This window comes from Pygocentrus nattereri, chromosome 4 (assembly GCF_015220715.1).
Source record: "Pygocentrus nattereri isolate fPygNat1 chromosome 4, fPygNat1.pri, whole genome shotgun sequence".
NCBI classification, from domain to species: Eukaryota; Metazoa; Chordata; class Actinopteri; order Characiformes; family Serrasalmidae; genus Pygocentrus; species Pygocentrus nattereri.
Window position 1 is genome coordinate 11,937,927 of NC_051214.1, and position 18,034 is coordinate 11,955,960.

Below are 18,034 nucleotides of genomic sequence, written 5' to 3' on the forward strand. Positions count from 1 at the left end.
AGCGCCCAGCACCACATCCAGGACACGACATAATTAAAGGACATAACTGAACTTTCAGGTTCTCTCTTTTCTGTTTCTTGAGAGCATAAAACTGGACTTCAAAAATCACAGAAAGAAACTAAAAATGACAAATGGGGCTGCTCTGCACATCTTACACACACCTCTAGGAGTTATTCTTTTGCCCTAAATGCTGCTCTGTGAACAGCTCAAAGGGCAAAAAGAAAATCTAAGGAGGGGGGAAAAGGAAAAAAAAAAAAAAAAAAAAAAAAAAAAAGATGATGAGGCAGAGAGTGAGCAAGCAAAGGGTAGAGAGCATAAAACAAGGACTGAAATGACAAAGATAAAATGATGAAAGAGTCAAGAATGAGAAAGGGCAATGCCCTAGGTGAAAGTGTCAAAGTCCAAGATCCAAAGAAAGAGGAGGCGAAGAGAGAGGGCAGATTGCGTGTGTGTGTTTAAGTATAGGCTTGCCTGCAGGATTCTGGATTCTGGTCTTAATTAAGGGGTGTCGTGACACAGGCCCAGGTCAGCCAGAGGTTGCGGCACAAATGATGTCATCAGAAACAACCAGAGTGAATCAGCGAAGGCTGGCAGGACCTGAATGCCAGCAATGGAAGAGTTCATGCACTCTAGGATTAAGGGTGGGCCATACAGCAAACATAACATTAAACTATATTATCACAATACACAATATGCAGCAAAGTATCTCACTATTGATTTTTGATATGCTGGAAATGATTAAATGCACCAGCAGTTTAAAAAGAGCCACATAAAAAACGCAAAAAAAAAATGAACAAGGGTGTAACACACACTTATGGTTTACAATTTGACACACAATATTTTGAATTGTTTCAACTAAAGCCCTATTTGAACTGGATGATAATGTAATCTGTGTGTGATTTGACTGGCTGATTCATACAGGGTAAAGGATCCAGGGTAAATTTACCCAAATTACCTCAAACAGCCTGCATCAAAACACCATCGCTTGGACATTTATGCCAGCATTACAAAACATCTGAACAATAACAACACGTTGCACATCTAATTGGTTTACAGACCACCATCAGGCTGGTAAAGTGGGCTCCTTCATCATACCATGCATGGCCCAACAAGACAGAAAATGCAGTATCTTGCGAGAGGTACATCTGCGATATTTCCTTTTTCTTGTCCACGTCATTTAGGCAACACCAAAAATGTTGTGGATGTCAGTAGTTTTGTTATGAACTTGAGGAATAATGAATTGGGTTGAATCAAGCCCCACTTTAGCTGTTAGCCTTGTGATAAAAAAAACAAAAAAAAAACTAAAGTGACATTTTCAATTACCTGGTTTTAAAATTACAGTAACAGGTTGTGTGAATTATAGAAGGTAATTCACTACTGAATAATCATCTAGCAGACTTGTAAAAACCAGACATTACAGATACATACTGGATTAAAATGGATCTCATAAATAAATCGCTCAAAGTATAGTACTTCGCCCAGCCAGAATGGAGCTTAATTTTGATATCTGAGTATCTGTAAGGGTTAATGAGCAGACAATTCCAGGGAAGGTGAAAATGAGATAAAGACTTCAGACATTAAAAGGCTGAGGGCTTATGTTGGGATCAGACTACTTTTTGGCTCTCTTATGTCAGATTAGGGAATCATAGTGCCATTGATTTGTGCCGTGTGTGGGTTGGGAGACTGGAAATATTACAGGTTTGATGCCGACCAATCATCGTTCATGTTCTTAGAGGCGTTTATACGTCATTAGGGAGGCAGGTCAAGAAACAGTCAATCAGGAGCACTGTGTGAGGTGCAGGCTTGTTTTGTGTGAAAATGACTGGAACTTAGTAGCACACATTGACGCTATTTAGTAAACAAATTATTTCACACCTTGCCTCAAGTGGAGGAGTTTAAGTATCTTGGGGTCTTGTTCACGAGTGATGGTACAAGGGAGCGGGAGATTGACAGGCGGATTGGTGCTGGGCCAGCAGTGATGCGGGCTCTTTACCGGTCTGTTGTGGTAAAGAAAGAGCTGAGCCATAAGGCAAGGCTCTCGATTTACTGGTCGATCTACGTTCCCACCCTCACCTATGGTCATGAGCTTTGGGTAATGACCGAAAGAACGAGATCGCGAATACAAGCGGCTGAAATGAGTTTCCTCCGCAGGGTGGCTGGACTCTCCCTTAGAGATAGGGTGAGAAGTTCGGTCATCCGGGAGGGACTCGGAGTAGAGCCGCTGCTTCTTCACGTCGAGAGGAGCCAGTTGAGGTGGTTCGGGCATCTTGTTAGGATGCCTCCTGGACGCCTCCCTTGGGAGGTGTCACAGGCAAGTCCACCGGGGAGGAGACCCCGGGGAAGACCCAGGACACGCTGGCGTGACTATATCGCCCAGCTGGCCTGGGAGCGCCTCGGAATCCCTCCCAGGGAGCTAGTGGAAGTGGCTGGGGAAAGGGAGGTCTGGGCTTCATTGCTCAGGATGCTGCCCCCGCGACCCGAACCCCGGAGAAGCGGAAGATGATGGATGGATGGATGGATGGATGGATGGATGGATGGATGGATGGATGGATGGATGGATGGATGGATGGATGGATGGATGGATGGATGGATGGATGGATGGATGGATGGATGGATGGATTATTTCACACATATAGCACAACAATAATGAAATACAGACTATGGATGCGTCGATACTGATGGCAGTATCAGGCCAAAGCCAGTCATTTACCTGTACTAAAAAATTCACCAATACCAACAACCCAATACCTGCTAGTACGTAAGGTGAGTGTACACTGCGGTACTAATGAACAAACACAGTGAGAGGGTCTGACCACACAGATAACTGTTACTGACTCTGTGACTATTGGGTGGACAAAGTCACTAGTCACTTTAAACATCCCACCTTGGTATATTCCAACCAGGAATTCACTGTGATATTCAGCTCATTTTAAACACATACAAGCACAACTCCCTAATACACGTAGACCAGCCAAACATCGGCAGTAGACATTTTCTACCAAAGCCCACCTATGCCTACTATGTTTGAGTAGATTTGTGAAACACTGACTTAAGTATCTTTGTAAAATAGGCTGTAGAGAGCCTCTCTTATTCATTACTTCCTACTTTTAGCTTCAGTGCACAATGTTAGCCGAGCCTGCGCAGTGAGAGTCAGCAAGGAAAACGTGTGGGTTTAGAGTGTGTTTAAGCTCAACCAGCCTAACAAGGGATGAAGACATAACACTCCACAAGTGAGATTCCTCGGATGCATCAGCCTCAGATGTGATTCCTGTAGTCATGTGCCACAGGCTGATGTTGAAAAAAACCAAAATGAGGCAGATGAGAAGCATCTGCATACGTTACTTACTATACAGAAGTGCTTTTTTGATGTGGAACAAAATCCACTCTTCTCCACTGCAGCGCCATGCGATTCAAGGTAACTAATGTACCTAGCTAATGCACTTCATTTAAAAATCAACTAGATTATATTGCTTTAACTGTAATTTGTTATAGTATTAGACTGTATTGGGGAGCATTAAAAAACATGGAAATCACACTCCTACACAAAAAAAAAAAATGGTATCAATGTACCTGCAGTACAGATCTCTTACAGCTAAATGCCCGTTTGTAGACTCTGGACATTCGCACTTGCAATTTCCCAATAACTGGACAGCTACACCACTTCAGAGTTTCTTCTAAGCCTTGCTTTAATCAAATGTTCTAGAATTACTAACAATACCACCACATGATCATAAAGACGGAACACTGCATACTTTATCATGTTAACGATAACACTGTCAGCCCCTAAGCGGGACGCAAACAGCAACCATCCAGACTGTACTGCAGACCTCACCAAACAGCAAGGCAAACACACACACAGACACACATACACGTACACTCACAGCTAGACTCCAGCAAGAGAAGAAAGGCTTCACACATCAAAGAGAGGAACGACAGGCTTTAGAGCTGTGAGCTTCTGGGGTTTGGGGACACTCGGCTCACGACACTGAACAAAACACAGTCGCTGATGGACAACAGCTCTGAACTGTCCTAGCTCTGTGTGTGTGTGTGTGTGTGTTCAGAAATGGAGGAGGCCTTTAAAGGATGATGGCCATCCCTTGGGGTGAGATGTCAGATGGAAAATCTGTGAAAAGGAGTAGAGAACATCCTGACTGATGGGGTGGTGAACATAAGCAGGGTGCAAACACTGATTGGACCTCAAAGTAAAATCGTGGACAAGAAGAAAAGGACAGAAAAGACAGCAACGAAGAAAAGGATAGTGGCAATAAACTCCCTTTGCCACAGAAAAAAAACTGGCCCCATTATTCCCCTCTAGGCTAGGCTTATGAGTGTCATGTGTGCAATAAACCACTTGCACTGATTGTGCACCTTTATAATTGCTGACTAGGCATCATATCGTTGGAAGAGGTGGGGGGAATCCACTTGTTGAAAACAAGAGCCGCCTCCAGCAAAAAGGTGCTGGGTATTCCTAACTAGGCCACAGACTGAGGAGCCTCTTGATGGATATTTACGGCACCTTTACTCAACAACCTCTTTCAGCAGGGCAGGTAAGGTGTTAGTGGCCCAGAGAAACCTGCATAAGAACAGGCTTAGGAATAGTCAGAATTTTATTGATAATGAAAATTCAAATTCAACTTAAATATTAGTATGATTCATGCTGCAACTTTAATACGTAGCACTTCAACACCCTAAAAGACACTCTGTGCAAAAATGGTAACATAATATAAGATAGCATACAACATTTAGGCTCCTCTGTTTAGCTAGTGTACAGGTTACTACTACTGTAGCTTATTGTTATTTGGGTGTGTATACTTGCAGTGATTCCTTCAGCACTAAACTCATGTGCTGCTGAGATTTGCTGAGAAACCGACATTAGGATGAAACTGGCAGGCTTTGCTTCCTTTTGCTTCTTTTTGTCTTGGGTGGTATTATCTTTTTTTTTTTTTTGCAAAATACCATTTTTTTAGATCAATTTTCAAATGTAAAGATGCGCTAAATTTAAATTTTAAATCATGGACATATCTGACCACAGATATAGCAGGCGGTGGCAGAGGACAGCGGACATATACCTGAAGAGCAGCATCTAATTCAGTTCTAGCCTTCTAGCAGCTAGTCACAGTAAGCTTTAATCACAGAATTTGTTGGTCCATTCTCTGCAAGCTTAAAGATGAACAGTTTTGTTGAAGGAAAAAAAAAAACGCCTTTAATTACAGGCTACAGTGTCCCTGATTTGCTCAAGAAGGATATTCATTATTAAGTAAAAGGGACAGGTTAGATGCAGGTTGGAACTAAACTCTGCAGGATGGTGGATCTCCAGGAGGAAGGTTGGTGACCAGTGATCAGTCAGAAGCAACCAAACACTCATATGCTGTGTGCATGACAACACGACCATATCTATCTGGCAGTGTGACACTATGTTCAGCGTTCAAAGCTTCAAGTCAGAAATCTTGATTTTATAGAAAATAATTGCAATTTAAATTAGATTCATTTTCAAATCGTTCAGTCCTAACTTAAACTGAGCAGAACACTCACAGACCAACACGCACGTACACTTAAGACGCTCTGGGCCTACCAACTTCAGCACCTGCTCTTCCGTACCACCCAGAGGCCTTTTAAGCTTCCATTCAACTCCTCCTTGAACCCACACACACACACACACACACACACACACACACACACACACACACACACACACACACACACACACACAGTGTGTGTTATTAGGAGATAACACAGTGCAACGGTGTGAGTCGGCACTTCTCACTAACAGCTTCACACTGGCAGCTCTGAAAATTCATTAAAGCAGATATGATGCTGCTCTTGACTCACATGAAATATTAATAGCACTCTTGCTCTGACTGCGTGTGCTTGCACGCGTGTGTGTGTGTGTCGGTCTTGTGAGGATCAAAGTGAAATTCTCCTTTTCTCTCACTTGGCTCCTGACACCACACAGTCCATAACCTTTAACCTCTAACCTCTGACCACTCCTGTTGTTCCTTTGTGGGGTTCATCCATGTCGGATCAACTGACATGGCAGACTGAAGATGCCAAGAAAACAGCACCTTATTAACCCTTTACCAACACAGAAACCCTGGAGAATGTTTATGACCTGGACAGCAGAGCAAATTAATACATACCTATTACCGCACTGGTCACCAACCCGCCTCCACTAGATCTACTTTTTTGTCTTGTTCCTACCTACAATCTATGATCTACTTTCCAGTAGAGTTTAGTATCGACCTGCATCCAACACACCCCTCCCCTTTACTAATCGATCTGATCCAGCCAGTCAAGGACTTCTGAAGATGTTAATTAGCTGGAGCATGTGTGGCAGAAGATAGCTGGAACTAGACTCCAGAAATCCATGACCAGATTGGGTGACCACTGTTTGAGGTTTTAATGAGTGGGGATACATCACGATATTGCAATCATATCTGTTTTGACAGGTATTTGCTTCAGAAAGTAAATATTGGCACTGGACAGGTGTTTAGATTTGACTGATATTTCAAAGCAATATTTTTAATATCTCAAATTTGGTAACTCGTTTATTGCACTTCAGATTCTTTTTTTTAGATGTAGAAATTAAAACTAAACCAGCATCGGCGAACATCGGCCAAGAATTTCCACGTTAGTGCATCCCTATGAGCACTGACCAAAGCTACAATGTGCATGCCCCCCCACACACAAACACAGTCGGTTGAAGTTAAACGACCAGTTTTGTTTCACGCTAACAAAAGGTGACCCCTGAGAAATGTCTGATCAGTCAATCAGTCTCTCTCACACACACACACACACACACACACACACACACACACACACACACACACACACACAAAATGAGGTCCTCCAGATTCAGTGAGCATAATATGCTCCTGCTGACTTGTTTTAGCCGAGTGTGGCTTTTCTAACTGTGGTAGAGCGAGTCGCAGTGCCAGTGCGACATTTGGTCCCTGGGGCATTTCAGCTCCTGACACCTCAGTCTTCTGCTCTTTCGCCTCTCCATTCTCTCTCTCTTCAGCACCTATTTCTATTCCCTTCACGTCCCCAGCCCATGCCTTTGAGTCCTTCATGGGATCGACAGCTGCATGTGTTAGCAAAGTAGTCCTTCGTGTGTGGCATCTGCCTCGTTACTGCTCTTTGTCACCATATGCAATGTGCTGGGCAATGTACTGGTGCCAAACAGTAACAGCAATTTAGTTTTATTAGCATTAATAGATAACAAAACATTAACTACAGTGTATGTAATTTGGTAGGGGCTTCAGATTGTTCTGAAAGAACAGTTGAAAATGCATAAATTTAAATAAATACTAAAGCACATTTCTGGAAATGCATGCCACGACCAATGGCAACAGCAGCATAAACACAGAGGCCTGCGCAAAGTTCCATGAAGGTTTTCCCAAGTTTTGCCATCAGCCGCAGTGGTGAAGCTCATTGCTGAAGTCATACTCGATAACATAAATAAATAAAACCCAAACTGTGTGATAAACCGTGCATCTTCTTATATTATTTTGTGTGTGTGTGTGTGTGGGTGGGTGTGGGCGGGGGGGGGGGGGGGGGGGTTGCGCTTTTTGATTTGTCAGAAATTTGGCTGGCACGCAAGCACCCTGTTACTCTCTCCAGCAAACAACCTACTTTATTTTAACTTTCTCTAGCCTATCACACAACAAAATCCAGATATATTCTGCAAACATACTCTTGATAGAGTTTATGATGATCATGTTCCATGAAAATAAAGATGCTTAATATCTACATGTATTGCAATAAAAGTAATAAATATAAATCTTACTTACTTACTACATACTCTGCTCCTTTATGATCAAATGGTTTAATTATGCATCAGTTTGAATTCAGTCAGGCTGCCACTGTGTGGCCCAGCCAATCAAAATGTTCCATTGTGCATCAACAATTGTTTTTCTAGTGCTCATCTGCCATTATTATGTGTAGCTTGTGCTATATGTCTTTAAAAGAGACACATAAAACTCTTCCCACCAACATTTTTTGGCAGCCCACATTTCAGTTGCTTAATGCACACCCAAGTACAGGTGGAATGTTCCCTCCTGTTAAACCATGAAATCTTTCATTGGCCTACACCAGGGGCAATTTGTGAGAAAGCTCGACCAGCTAGAATGCAACCAAAATGGCTAAGCACCAATCTCACTACAACTGAGGACTAAACTGCATCAGTGACAGCGAAACAAACTCAAACACAACTAACAGTTAGTTCAAGAGACTTCCTTTATTCACACCAACAACAGTAGACAAACTAATGAACAAGGTTATTTCTCCAGAAAACAAGACACACAACAGTAACCAGTGACATTCTTTTTCTCCACAGTCCTTTATACAAATAAAAATAAATGAAGACAAAAATGTTAAAGTATTACAGCATATGTTTGTCATGAGCTGAATGTTAAAGATCACTCATGCATACACACCAGTATGCAATGCTATCTAGAAATCTGACACAGGCTTAAAGAGCAGAGCTGCTCATGTTGGCTGTATCTTTGTAACTGCGTGGCCAGCTCATGTCTCAAAATAAAGATTAAAGTGTAAACATCAAATGCCAGGCTATTACCCCCCATCCCCCCCCCGCCCCCCAGTTTTTGGCATACCCCTGAAGGTACTTGTACCACAGTTTAGGAAGCACCGGTCTACACTAAACAAGGTGCTGCACCCTGAGAAACATTTGTTCACTTATGTATGATAACACCATCGCATGGCACATGAGCAGGAATGCCACTGTTTTTCCACTACTGCTATGACCATGCCATTATGTACATGACTTCAGCATACCATCACTTTTTACCAGTTCTACTACAACTTGGAACATTTTCCCTAAATCAACAGCAAGTGTACTACCATAACAATCCTCAGGAGGTAAGGGTCCATTTACTTTATTAACAGAAAATATTATGATAATGCACCTTATCAATACTGCCCAGCACTATGTATGCTTGTCTGACCATGCCTCCTCTCCACCATGATGCTATGAGAGAGCAAAAGATGGTGGTGGTGTGCAAGGGCATGCAGGATGAATCAGAGAACAGATGAAAAGCTGAGAGATCAAAGGACATGCTGGTACCCATGAGCATTAATGCTGTAATCTCTCTGCACTTGCCCACCAGAACTTGACACAGTGCAGGCAGGTGAGAGCTGTTTAACCCACAACAGGTACATCTCCCTGCACAACCTTCGACATGGAAGCTAAGACTAGAAACGTGGCACGACTCTTTCACTCGGCTCAGTGTTATCTATAAATTTTGGGAGCCAGTATCACTGTTTGTCACAGCCTGAGGTGCGTGCATTCTAACCAATACATATCACAGCATGAAAAAAAGCAGAATGAAAAGGGCCTGTGCTGGTAGCACAGCGCTGTGTTATCAACATCTCTCAGGCAATACCTGAGGCCCCACAGTTCCTTAATGCGCAGCCGAGACCTGCTGCAAACAGGCCTCCGAAGATCCCAGGCTTTTTGCCACATGCTGATACGCTCTCACAAACAGATCCAAGGGAAAGGAAATAAGACTTTATTTTTAAAAATTGCCAGTGAGGCACTGACAGAGCATGCTGAGAAGCATTTCTGACCCTGTTTGAACAAAAGAACAGAGAACAGTTTTTTAAAGCAGATGAAACGGCAGAAAAGCTGAGGTGCACACCTCAGCTGAGTTTTATTAGTAGAGGACAAATCCTGGCAGACACATTGTTCTGACGGTCAAATAATAACAACGCAAGTCTGATTTAAGGCTGACACTTGTGCTCATAGCGAGACATAGTTGCTATGGTTTTAAATATTTTTGCCACCGATGAAAGAGGGCATAATAGTGACAATGGTATGAGATCCATATCAGCAGGAAAGCTGGATATCGGAATGAAAAAAGAATGAATCTTAATCCACAGCTGAAACAAATATAGCCTGAAATAGCGCACACACTGTTTGATGTCATGCTGTCAGCTATGCTTTTCTTCATGTTGGATAGTGTTTGAGCCAGATAGCCTATTTTTACTTTAAATGAAGAGCATCAATTAAAAACAGCTCATATTAAATCAGTGGTTTTTGAAAAAAACATATCAAATTGTTTTAGTTGATATTCAAGATGTCAACAATGGTACTGGACAAGAAAAAGTAGCATTGTGCCACCTCTAATACTGATGAGAAATTCGTTATTCATCTGTGGAGCAAGGGAATAGACTTAGACGTCTCCTGGCAGCACCTTGCTTTCTCAGTTTCAAAACAACAACAAATAAGGATTGCAGTGAGAAAGATACTCATTGTACGTTCAAGGAAAGGAAACATTTTAGGTGGATGTCATGTGGCTATTGTACATTAACCTCTTCAGCTGAACACTGAATCCGTAAGGGCCAATATAACTGTAACCCAACACTTAGTAGATGGATAAAGAAGAAAAGACTCTACATTGAAGCTGTCTGACTGAATATGACCCGCTTCATGAGCTCTGAACAAAAGAGGCGATGACTCTAAAAAGGTAACAGGAACAGAAATGGAAGTGTTGATTATAGGGACACCTGTGTTTCGGCCCTGATTCAGACTAAAGAAAGCATAACAAAAAAAACAAACTGCTGCCATGACAACTATCGCCACATAAGCAAAACATCTCACCACAGACTCACAATGGCAGTCCACATACTTTTTGTGTACCAACACGAATAGCAGTATCTCCATGTATACACGTTTCTTTATCTCTGATAACATGTGCATACACACCAGGGATAAGAGCCAGTTACTGCTATGTTCTGTTGCCAGTGAAGACAGCTTAGCTCAGCTGCGCTGGTCAATTTGGGACGTACACAATGACCTGTACTAACAAGATTCTCTCACCCACACAGCATCTCATTCCAGACCAACAAACTCTGCACAGACAGCAAACGGACTCCCTTATACTCCACTCCAAACTCCCAGGAATTTACAGACAGGTGGCACCCAAAATGCCAGACTAACCACAACTTACACTAATACTGGGCAGTGTTGATCAAACTGAATATGACAATCACAGTTTTGGTGTTGGTTTGTTTTTTTTTAATCATATGCCTTAGTAAAATTAGAATCCAAGCTTCCTGAGCATTTTATAAGACCATTTTGCTGTTTTCTTCTTTTATAATTGCACCAATAGGACATATGCACATAGTAAATATTAACCAGATAAAAACCTCCATTTTCAGAACTTTAGATCTTGTGTATTTTAAGTACATATTCAGCAAATAAAGATTGCAGTTAGCCTGATTTTGTTGTCCATCAACACTGCTAAAACTAACCCCTAAAACGACATCTAATTATCTGTATAGACAGTCAGCAATAACTCACAGAAACTGAACCACAAAACAAACTTTAGTTTTAAAAGTTCCACTATGTTAGCAAACACAGCTAGGAGAAAGAAAAAAGAAAACAGCACAATAAAACAGCAACTCACTCTGACTGGCGTGCTTTTGGTCTGGACTCTCTGGGGCTGCGCTCCTGGGATTGCTTGCTCCCTCTGTCCTCCTCCACTGGGCCCCTGGCTCCTCTGTCCGCCACCCACCGAGCCATTGGTACAGCCTGCCGCTACTGTCACAGCTGCTGCCGCCGCTGCCGGTCCTGTCCCTGCCCGCCTGGGCCTCTGCTTGATGCCGTCCAGCAGACGCACCAGCAAGATGTTGCTAGGCAACTCATCCACGCCGCTCTCCACGAGTGTGCGGCACTCTGGGCAGCGCAGCTCCCCACGAGAGCTCACAATGCCAAGCAGGCAGCGGCGGCAAAATGTGTGCTGGCACGGCAGCACCTTGGCCGTAGCATCCAGCCGCTCCAAGCAAACTGGACACTCCAGGAGGTCCAGGAGAGCTGACTCGTCCATTCTGGCACCCGCGCTGTCCCTCTCCACGTGCTCGCTCACTCAGTTCTGTCTCTCGGAGCAGAGAGAAGCATAGTGTGCTTGTGTGCGCGCGTGTGTGAGAGAGACAGAAAGAAAGAGCGCCAAGATCCACCCCTGCTGTCACGTCACTCCCATGCCGCGCTCATGGTCACGTTACCAGCAGCCACTGCAGGGAGACAGCAACAGAGCAGAGTGTCAATACTACATGTGATTAAGGTGCCCAACATCATGCGCCCAAAAAAAAAAAAAAAAACTGTAAAGAGCTTTTTATAGCCTGGTTCCTCCCAGCCCTAGGCTGAAGTAACCCTGTCCTGTGTTTCCCTTTCAAGAACACTTCTGTGCTTTTCATCTTAATATCCATCTTCTGCATCTATAGCATATGTTCAATTACCACCAACAATTTTTATATATCGCTGTTGTCGGAACAAAACCTTGTATCTCCATTTTTGTCAATTTTCCATTTTTGACTAATTGAAAATGCATGGTGGCCTTTATATTGTGTGTAAATTTCATGAAGGATGGACCAAAATAAATGGGTAAAAAATACTTGGAAAAAAGTCTGGTTCCTTTGACTTATATAGAAAGTAATGTAGGTTTTGTCCTTCTCCTGTAAAAGTTACCATTTTGGAGATACGGTTTTGTTCTGACAGCAGCGATATAATCAGCAATTTTCTTTGGCATACTTGCACACACAAACACCCATGAGGCACCATGAAACATGTCGAAATTAAAGTTCATGGTAACTGTGCTACAACTGTGGCAGACTGAAAAATTTCACAATTCCTTTAACATTCCCAACTTAACCTAATTTGTTGGATCAGGTGGGTACACATGGGGAAAACATCAAAAAACACAGAAGGTTCTCCAGGGCCAGGATTGGGAACCACTGATGTAGGTCATACTGAGAATTAAGTACACTGTATGTCCAAAAGTATTCAGACTCCCCTACTAATTAGTGAGCTCAGCTACTTTAGGGTTCACCCATTGCTGACACAGGTGGTGAGCTGGCTACACACAGCTTCTCTCCATTGAAAAGCAGTGCCAAAATGACAGGACGCTCTGGGATAGCTGGACATGAGCCTAAGCCCACCATGCTCAAAGCGAAATGTCAGCTAGAGAGGCAAAAAGCCACCCAACACAGGGCTGTTGAGCAGTGCCACTGTTTTTTGGAGTGACGATGCACCACTGAATACGTTTGGTATGGGTTGGAGTGGTTGTGATCCAAAATTAATCATCCAGCATCAGTGCCTGACATCACTAACGCTCTTAACGTTGAATGCTATCAAATCCTCACAGCAAATGTTCCAAATATTGGTGAACTCAACTGATTTTGCAAGAAATCCTGAATAAATGTGTGTACAAACTTTTGGACATGCAGTGTTCACCTTAATATCATAGGAACCAGCAAGAATGAACGCAATACAGCAAGGACTCAAGTTTCAGCCAACAAGGAGAAACTAACAAGCATGCTGTACTGAAAACATACACTACACCCACAAAGAACAAGGAACTGTGCAACGTAACATGTAATAAAGCACTGCCACCAGACAACAGCAGCAGACAGCAAACTTCACATCATCTAGCCATCGAAATGAATACACTGAAACGAGCTGGCACAGCTTTTATCATCACATTCGCCCTGTTCAAGAGGCGGGTCTACGTGCCTGAACTACCAAAGCTAATTACTAAAGCAACATCTCAGATGAAGAGTCTGGCACACAGCCTACATTTTAAAAGGTTTTAAAGCAGAACACAAAAGTCTGAATTTTATAACAGGAAAGGCTTGTATCCCCCGAGTTATGAAAACTTGGTGTGTCCCACTCAAATACGGCTTCAAAGGGGAACTCCACCAATTTTATAAAATTTCTTCATACTTTAGGATATAAACAATTTCATTCAGATTGGCTTGATGTGAAATCCTTCGTTCTAGAGAAACTTACTGAAGCAGCTACAATTGTTCACAGTGGTGGCGATAGGAACCAGACATCTGAACAGTTCAATGCCTCCAAAATCTCCCTCACAAAACATTATTACACAAAATGGTTGTGAATACACGGTTTTATGGTAGTTCTGTGATAAGGTTTTGGCATAAGACGTCTTGTTAATTCGTTTATTATTATTAAACCATTAATGGGTGCATGCAAAACGTTAAGGGAAAACAAAAACCGATTTTTTTCACCACCATAAACACGGCTGTAAAAACCCAGACGCGTTTCCATATTTTCTTCTCTCTCCTCATTTAAAACATTAACTACATGTTCAAGCAGGTTTAGTGGCGCTGACCGAAACCCACTTCTAAAGCAGTTACTTTTCGCTAAATTGACAGTTTTAAACCTCTATTTCTCACTCTCTCTGGGATTTAAACAATCGCCCCACACTTAACCTTCAGTATTGGTTTGTAGAAACTGAGTTTAAAAACAGCTTCTGGCTGCCGACGCAGACTTTCACACTCGACTGTACACATTTGTCATCAAACCGCGAAAGAAAGGCCAACTCAACTCGGAGTCCCTGCAGAGCCCCACTGACTCATTAAACCACAGTTCATGTTAAGAATTGATAAAGCCTCCGGCGCTGCACTTCTTTGGCCAAATTGTTTACATACAACTTAGATTGTCGTACATAAGCTATAAACCTGCAGCTGATATCCGAAACGAGCACAAGTGGGCAATAAGCAGACTAGCTGTGGTAACCGAGTGTGTAGCCGGTTTCTGGGCTATCATTAGCAACTAACACTGTTTCGAGGCTACGCTGTTAACGTTAGTCAGCTAACTTAAGTCAATTGACTGTGAAACAAAACAAGCTTCCTCAAGAAAAAAATAACAAAGAAACAGCCACAAAAACAGTAAAAACGGGCTAACATGACCAAAAAACACTTAAAATGTAGGTTCGCTAATGTCATTTTTTTCAGCTAAACTCGGAGGTTTGTGAGAAACGTCGCCACAGTAACGTTACCCGCTACTAACCTTAACGTGACTCGAAACGTCCGTTTTCTTTAAGTCAGCATAGCGACAGCCTAGCGCTCAAACTGCTGGAAAAGTTACGATAACCCTGAGTAAAGTTAAGGCGAGGTGTTGCCGTAAAGCTTTTTTTACGAAAATGCTAACGTTAACGGTAACGTTACCTTGAACACGGCCTTCGCTCCAGTTACTCCTCCTTTCCCACAAAACAGTTTCTTCCCGAGTTCAGTCGCTTCAGAACCGTAGGTTAGGAAACTCGCTCGGAAATTAGACCCTGAAACCTCTGCCGCTTACCTCTAGGCACGATTTTAGTTTACATGCTCTCTTCGGAGCCTATACGGTCAAAAACGAGGCGGTTTACTTCGGTCTTCGAACCGGAGACACGACCCAAGTGAGCAAGCTTCATCAACTGACGAGAAAAAGCAGGAGAACCGAGACCCGCGTCGATTTTTTACCCACCCGTTTTCCGACAAGCTCCGCCCTCCTGCATTCTAGCGGCAAACTGCTTATGAGTATGAACAACTAGCCAATCGTAGTGCAGGACGCGAATACTATCAGCCAATCAGACTACAAAGGGGGCCGGATTTCTCGAAATACGGGTGGGGTGGGGAAAATAGTAGCGCCATGATGAACTACGCTGATCCTATGGGATGTGTAATTGGAAAACAGCTGCTAGTAAGGAGGGCGGACCTTTGTCACGGTTAAATAACGCAGACTGGTTCCAGCATGTTTTTAGATTTATTTAGCTTGCGAATATATTTCTTTTAGCATCAGAGTGACTAGTGTTTTCTTTTTTCGTAAGTCATATAACCTAGTGCTAAACGCTGGTAGAAAAATAAATAAGCTTGTTAGTAGTGTGGGGTAAAGTTACTTCAGTTACAGACTGCCTCAAGTAAAAGCAACTTGAGTAGAAATACAAAGATATCCGGTTCATAAAACTCCTGAAGAGCATCTCTCATAACAATAATGAACTATTCGCTGCTCTTATTTTGGTCTAAAATAAAATGCTAAAGCTAGAGGTGTGCTGAACCAAGAGAACAGAATGAATGTTTATGGTTGTTTAAATTTTAAAAGGTTAAAAAAGGTAAAAACAAATAAATAAATAAATAAAATAAATAAGAAATGAGAACAAAATGTTCCCTTCCTCACAAAAATACTTGAGCAAAAGTGAAGATATTCAAAAATGTACATGATGTATCAAAGGTGGGAGGAAAACTACAAGGGCTTTGGGGTGAAGACTTGACAGTGTTTTTTTTATTATTCTACTAGCTTGCTAATGCAGAAGGAAGACAGATGGTAAGCATTACTACTAGAAAGCTAGCTATCACATCTGTATTCATTGGCCTCTACATCAGTCAGGATCTCTTTATTGCCCTGGGGCGGATTCCCAATGGCTGCCTGATGTATTTGCATAATCTGGGTATTGTAGTGAGAGAATGCTGGAGCAGGAAAACACAAAATCATGATTTCTGTCAAACTGATGAGGCTGAGAAATGCAATGCTGCACTGCAGAATGCTGCATAACATGGCAAGTAACATTAAATGCTAGTTTTAGGCCATTTCCCTTTAACCACACAAATTAAACTTGCTACTTCCAACCTGTGTTAGTAAGTAGTTAGTAGTTCTACGGCACTGGTTTGAAAAAAAGGAGGTAAAGTGTGAAAATGGTGAAATTAACCGTTCTTCTTTACAGGTGAGGTCAAGAGCTGTTCCTACTTCTAAGCAATAACAGCATCCAATATAGGTTAAATCACTAATGTAGAAGATAACATTACCCAAATGAAAGTGTGTAAGTTGGACAGATGTATGTATCTTCTGCATCTTACTGTTAATTAGTGGTGGGCAACTGTAGTGCAGATACACAGTGTCATAATGTACAATCCTTGGATGTGGTCCCACAGCTCCAGTCATCAAAGTGTTTCAAAAGGTATTCCACCTGGCTGCTCAAAGTTCAGATTCCCAGCAGCCTGCCAGACGGCCCACACACACACACACACACACACACACACATACACACATACGACACACAGGTAAACCTGTCCATTACATCAATGCCTTATTGCTGTTTAAAGTCTGCCAGATATAATTATGGCACATCAGCCTGTCTTGCAGGCTACTTTTATTTAGGAAATTAAGCACACACACTCACACAATGTGATTCATATAACAGCATGAAACGCATATTCCCCTGAAGCGCTCGTGTCTGAAGTTCCCTCTGTTCTCCCTGAACAAAGGCAGGTTTCATCCCCCTAACCAAAGCCCTGTCTTGAAAGTTTCAGGACTTGAGCCACAGCTTGGTGATCTGCAATATGACAATGGCGAAGCATAAGAGGATAAAAATAACAGAAAAAAATCTGCTGTAACACATACACAGGTTGAATACACATATCTGAGCTTAAATTCACCCTTCAAGCCACATTCCAAATGTAAACACCAGAGTTGTATCATATGGTCAGGTCAGTGAACTGTCTCAGGCTTTTAATCCCACAAACGGGGAAATTCCACCTCCACATTTAACCCATCCATAAAGTGAAACACCACATACACACTAGTGAGCACACTTGCCCAGAGCAGTGGGCAGCCCTATCCATGGCACCCAGGGAGCAATTGGGGGTTAGGTGTCTTGTTCCTTGCTGTCATGGACTGTCGGCACTGGGGATCAAACTGTCAACCTTCTGGTTACAGGGCCAGTTCCCTAACCTCCAGCCCACGACTGCCCGAGGAGGTGCACCGTTCCCGGAGGTACTGCAATACCAGGTCGATGCGTGGAACAGACGGAGCAAGCCCCTCTTCCGTCTCCCTGTTCATGTCCGTGTATGACATGATCCTAAAACTCCCACAAAATCCGAGGTTTTTTACATTTAAATTATTATTTCAGGCTTTTATTATTATTTCAGCGTGACTCACACATTATACTTTTGAGCAAGTTTTGTTTTCATTCCTGACTCAGTGATGCTACTTCTTTCAATCCTATGAACAAAAACTAACATAGTGTAGCTTGAATTTAGGTTGCAAACAAAAGGGTTAATTTCTTACAATGCCTAACAAAAAATTATCCAATTTTTTTCTCTATGGTGTCTAGGTAGATACAGCTGAGCTATCTACTCTTGGATAAGTTCTGGAAGTCCTAGATGCGCCACTGGCTTTGAATACGAGCAGTAGCTTGACCAAAGCAGGAACCAAAACTGCTACAAGGTAAAATATATGTCACTA

General features: G+C 42.5%; 1 protein-coding gene across 3 annotated transcripts in view; it reads right to left on the reverse strand.

Moving 5' to 3' along the window:
* sh3rf1 (SH3 domain containing ring finger 1) overlaps positions 1-15,249 on the reverse strand; it is a 72,637-nt gene extending 57,388 nt beyond the window's left edge. Inside the window, exons 1-2 of one of the 3 annotated variants that reach the window (XM_037538020.1) lie at positions 14,986-15,249; positions 11,427-12,030 (exon numbers count right to left, since the gene is read on the reverse strand). In XM_037538020.1, the coding sequence (XP_037393917.1) occupies positions 11,427-11,846 (420 nt within the window). In that variant the 5' untranslated portion in view covers positions 11,847-12,030; positions 14,986-15,249. The remainder of the gene's footprint in view (positions 1-11,426; positions 12,031-14,985) is intronic. The other 2 variants (XM_017697685.2, XM_017697686.2) reach the window with 2 other exon arrangements.
* Between the last annotated feature and the right edge of the window lie 2,785 nt (positions 15,250-18,034).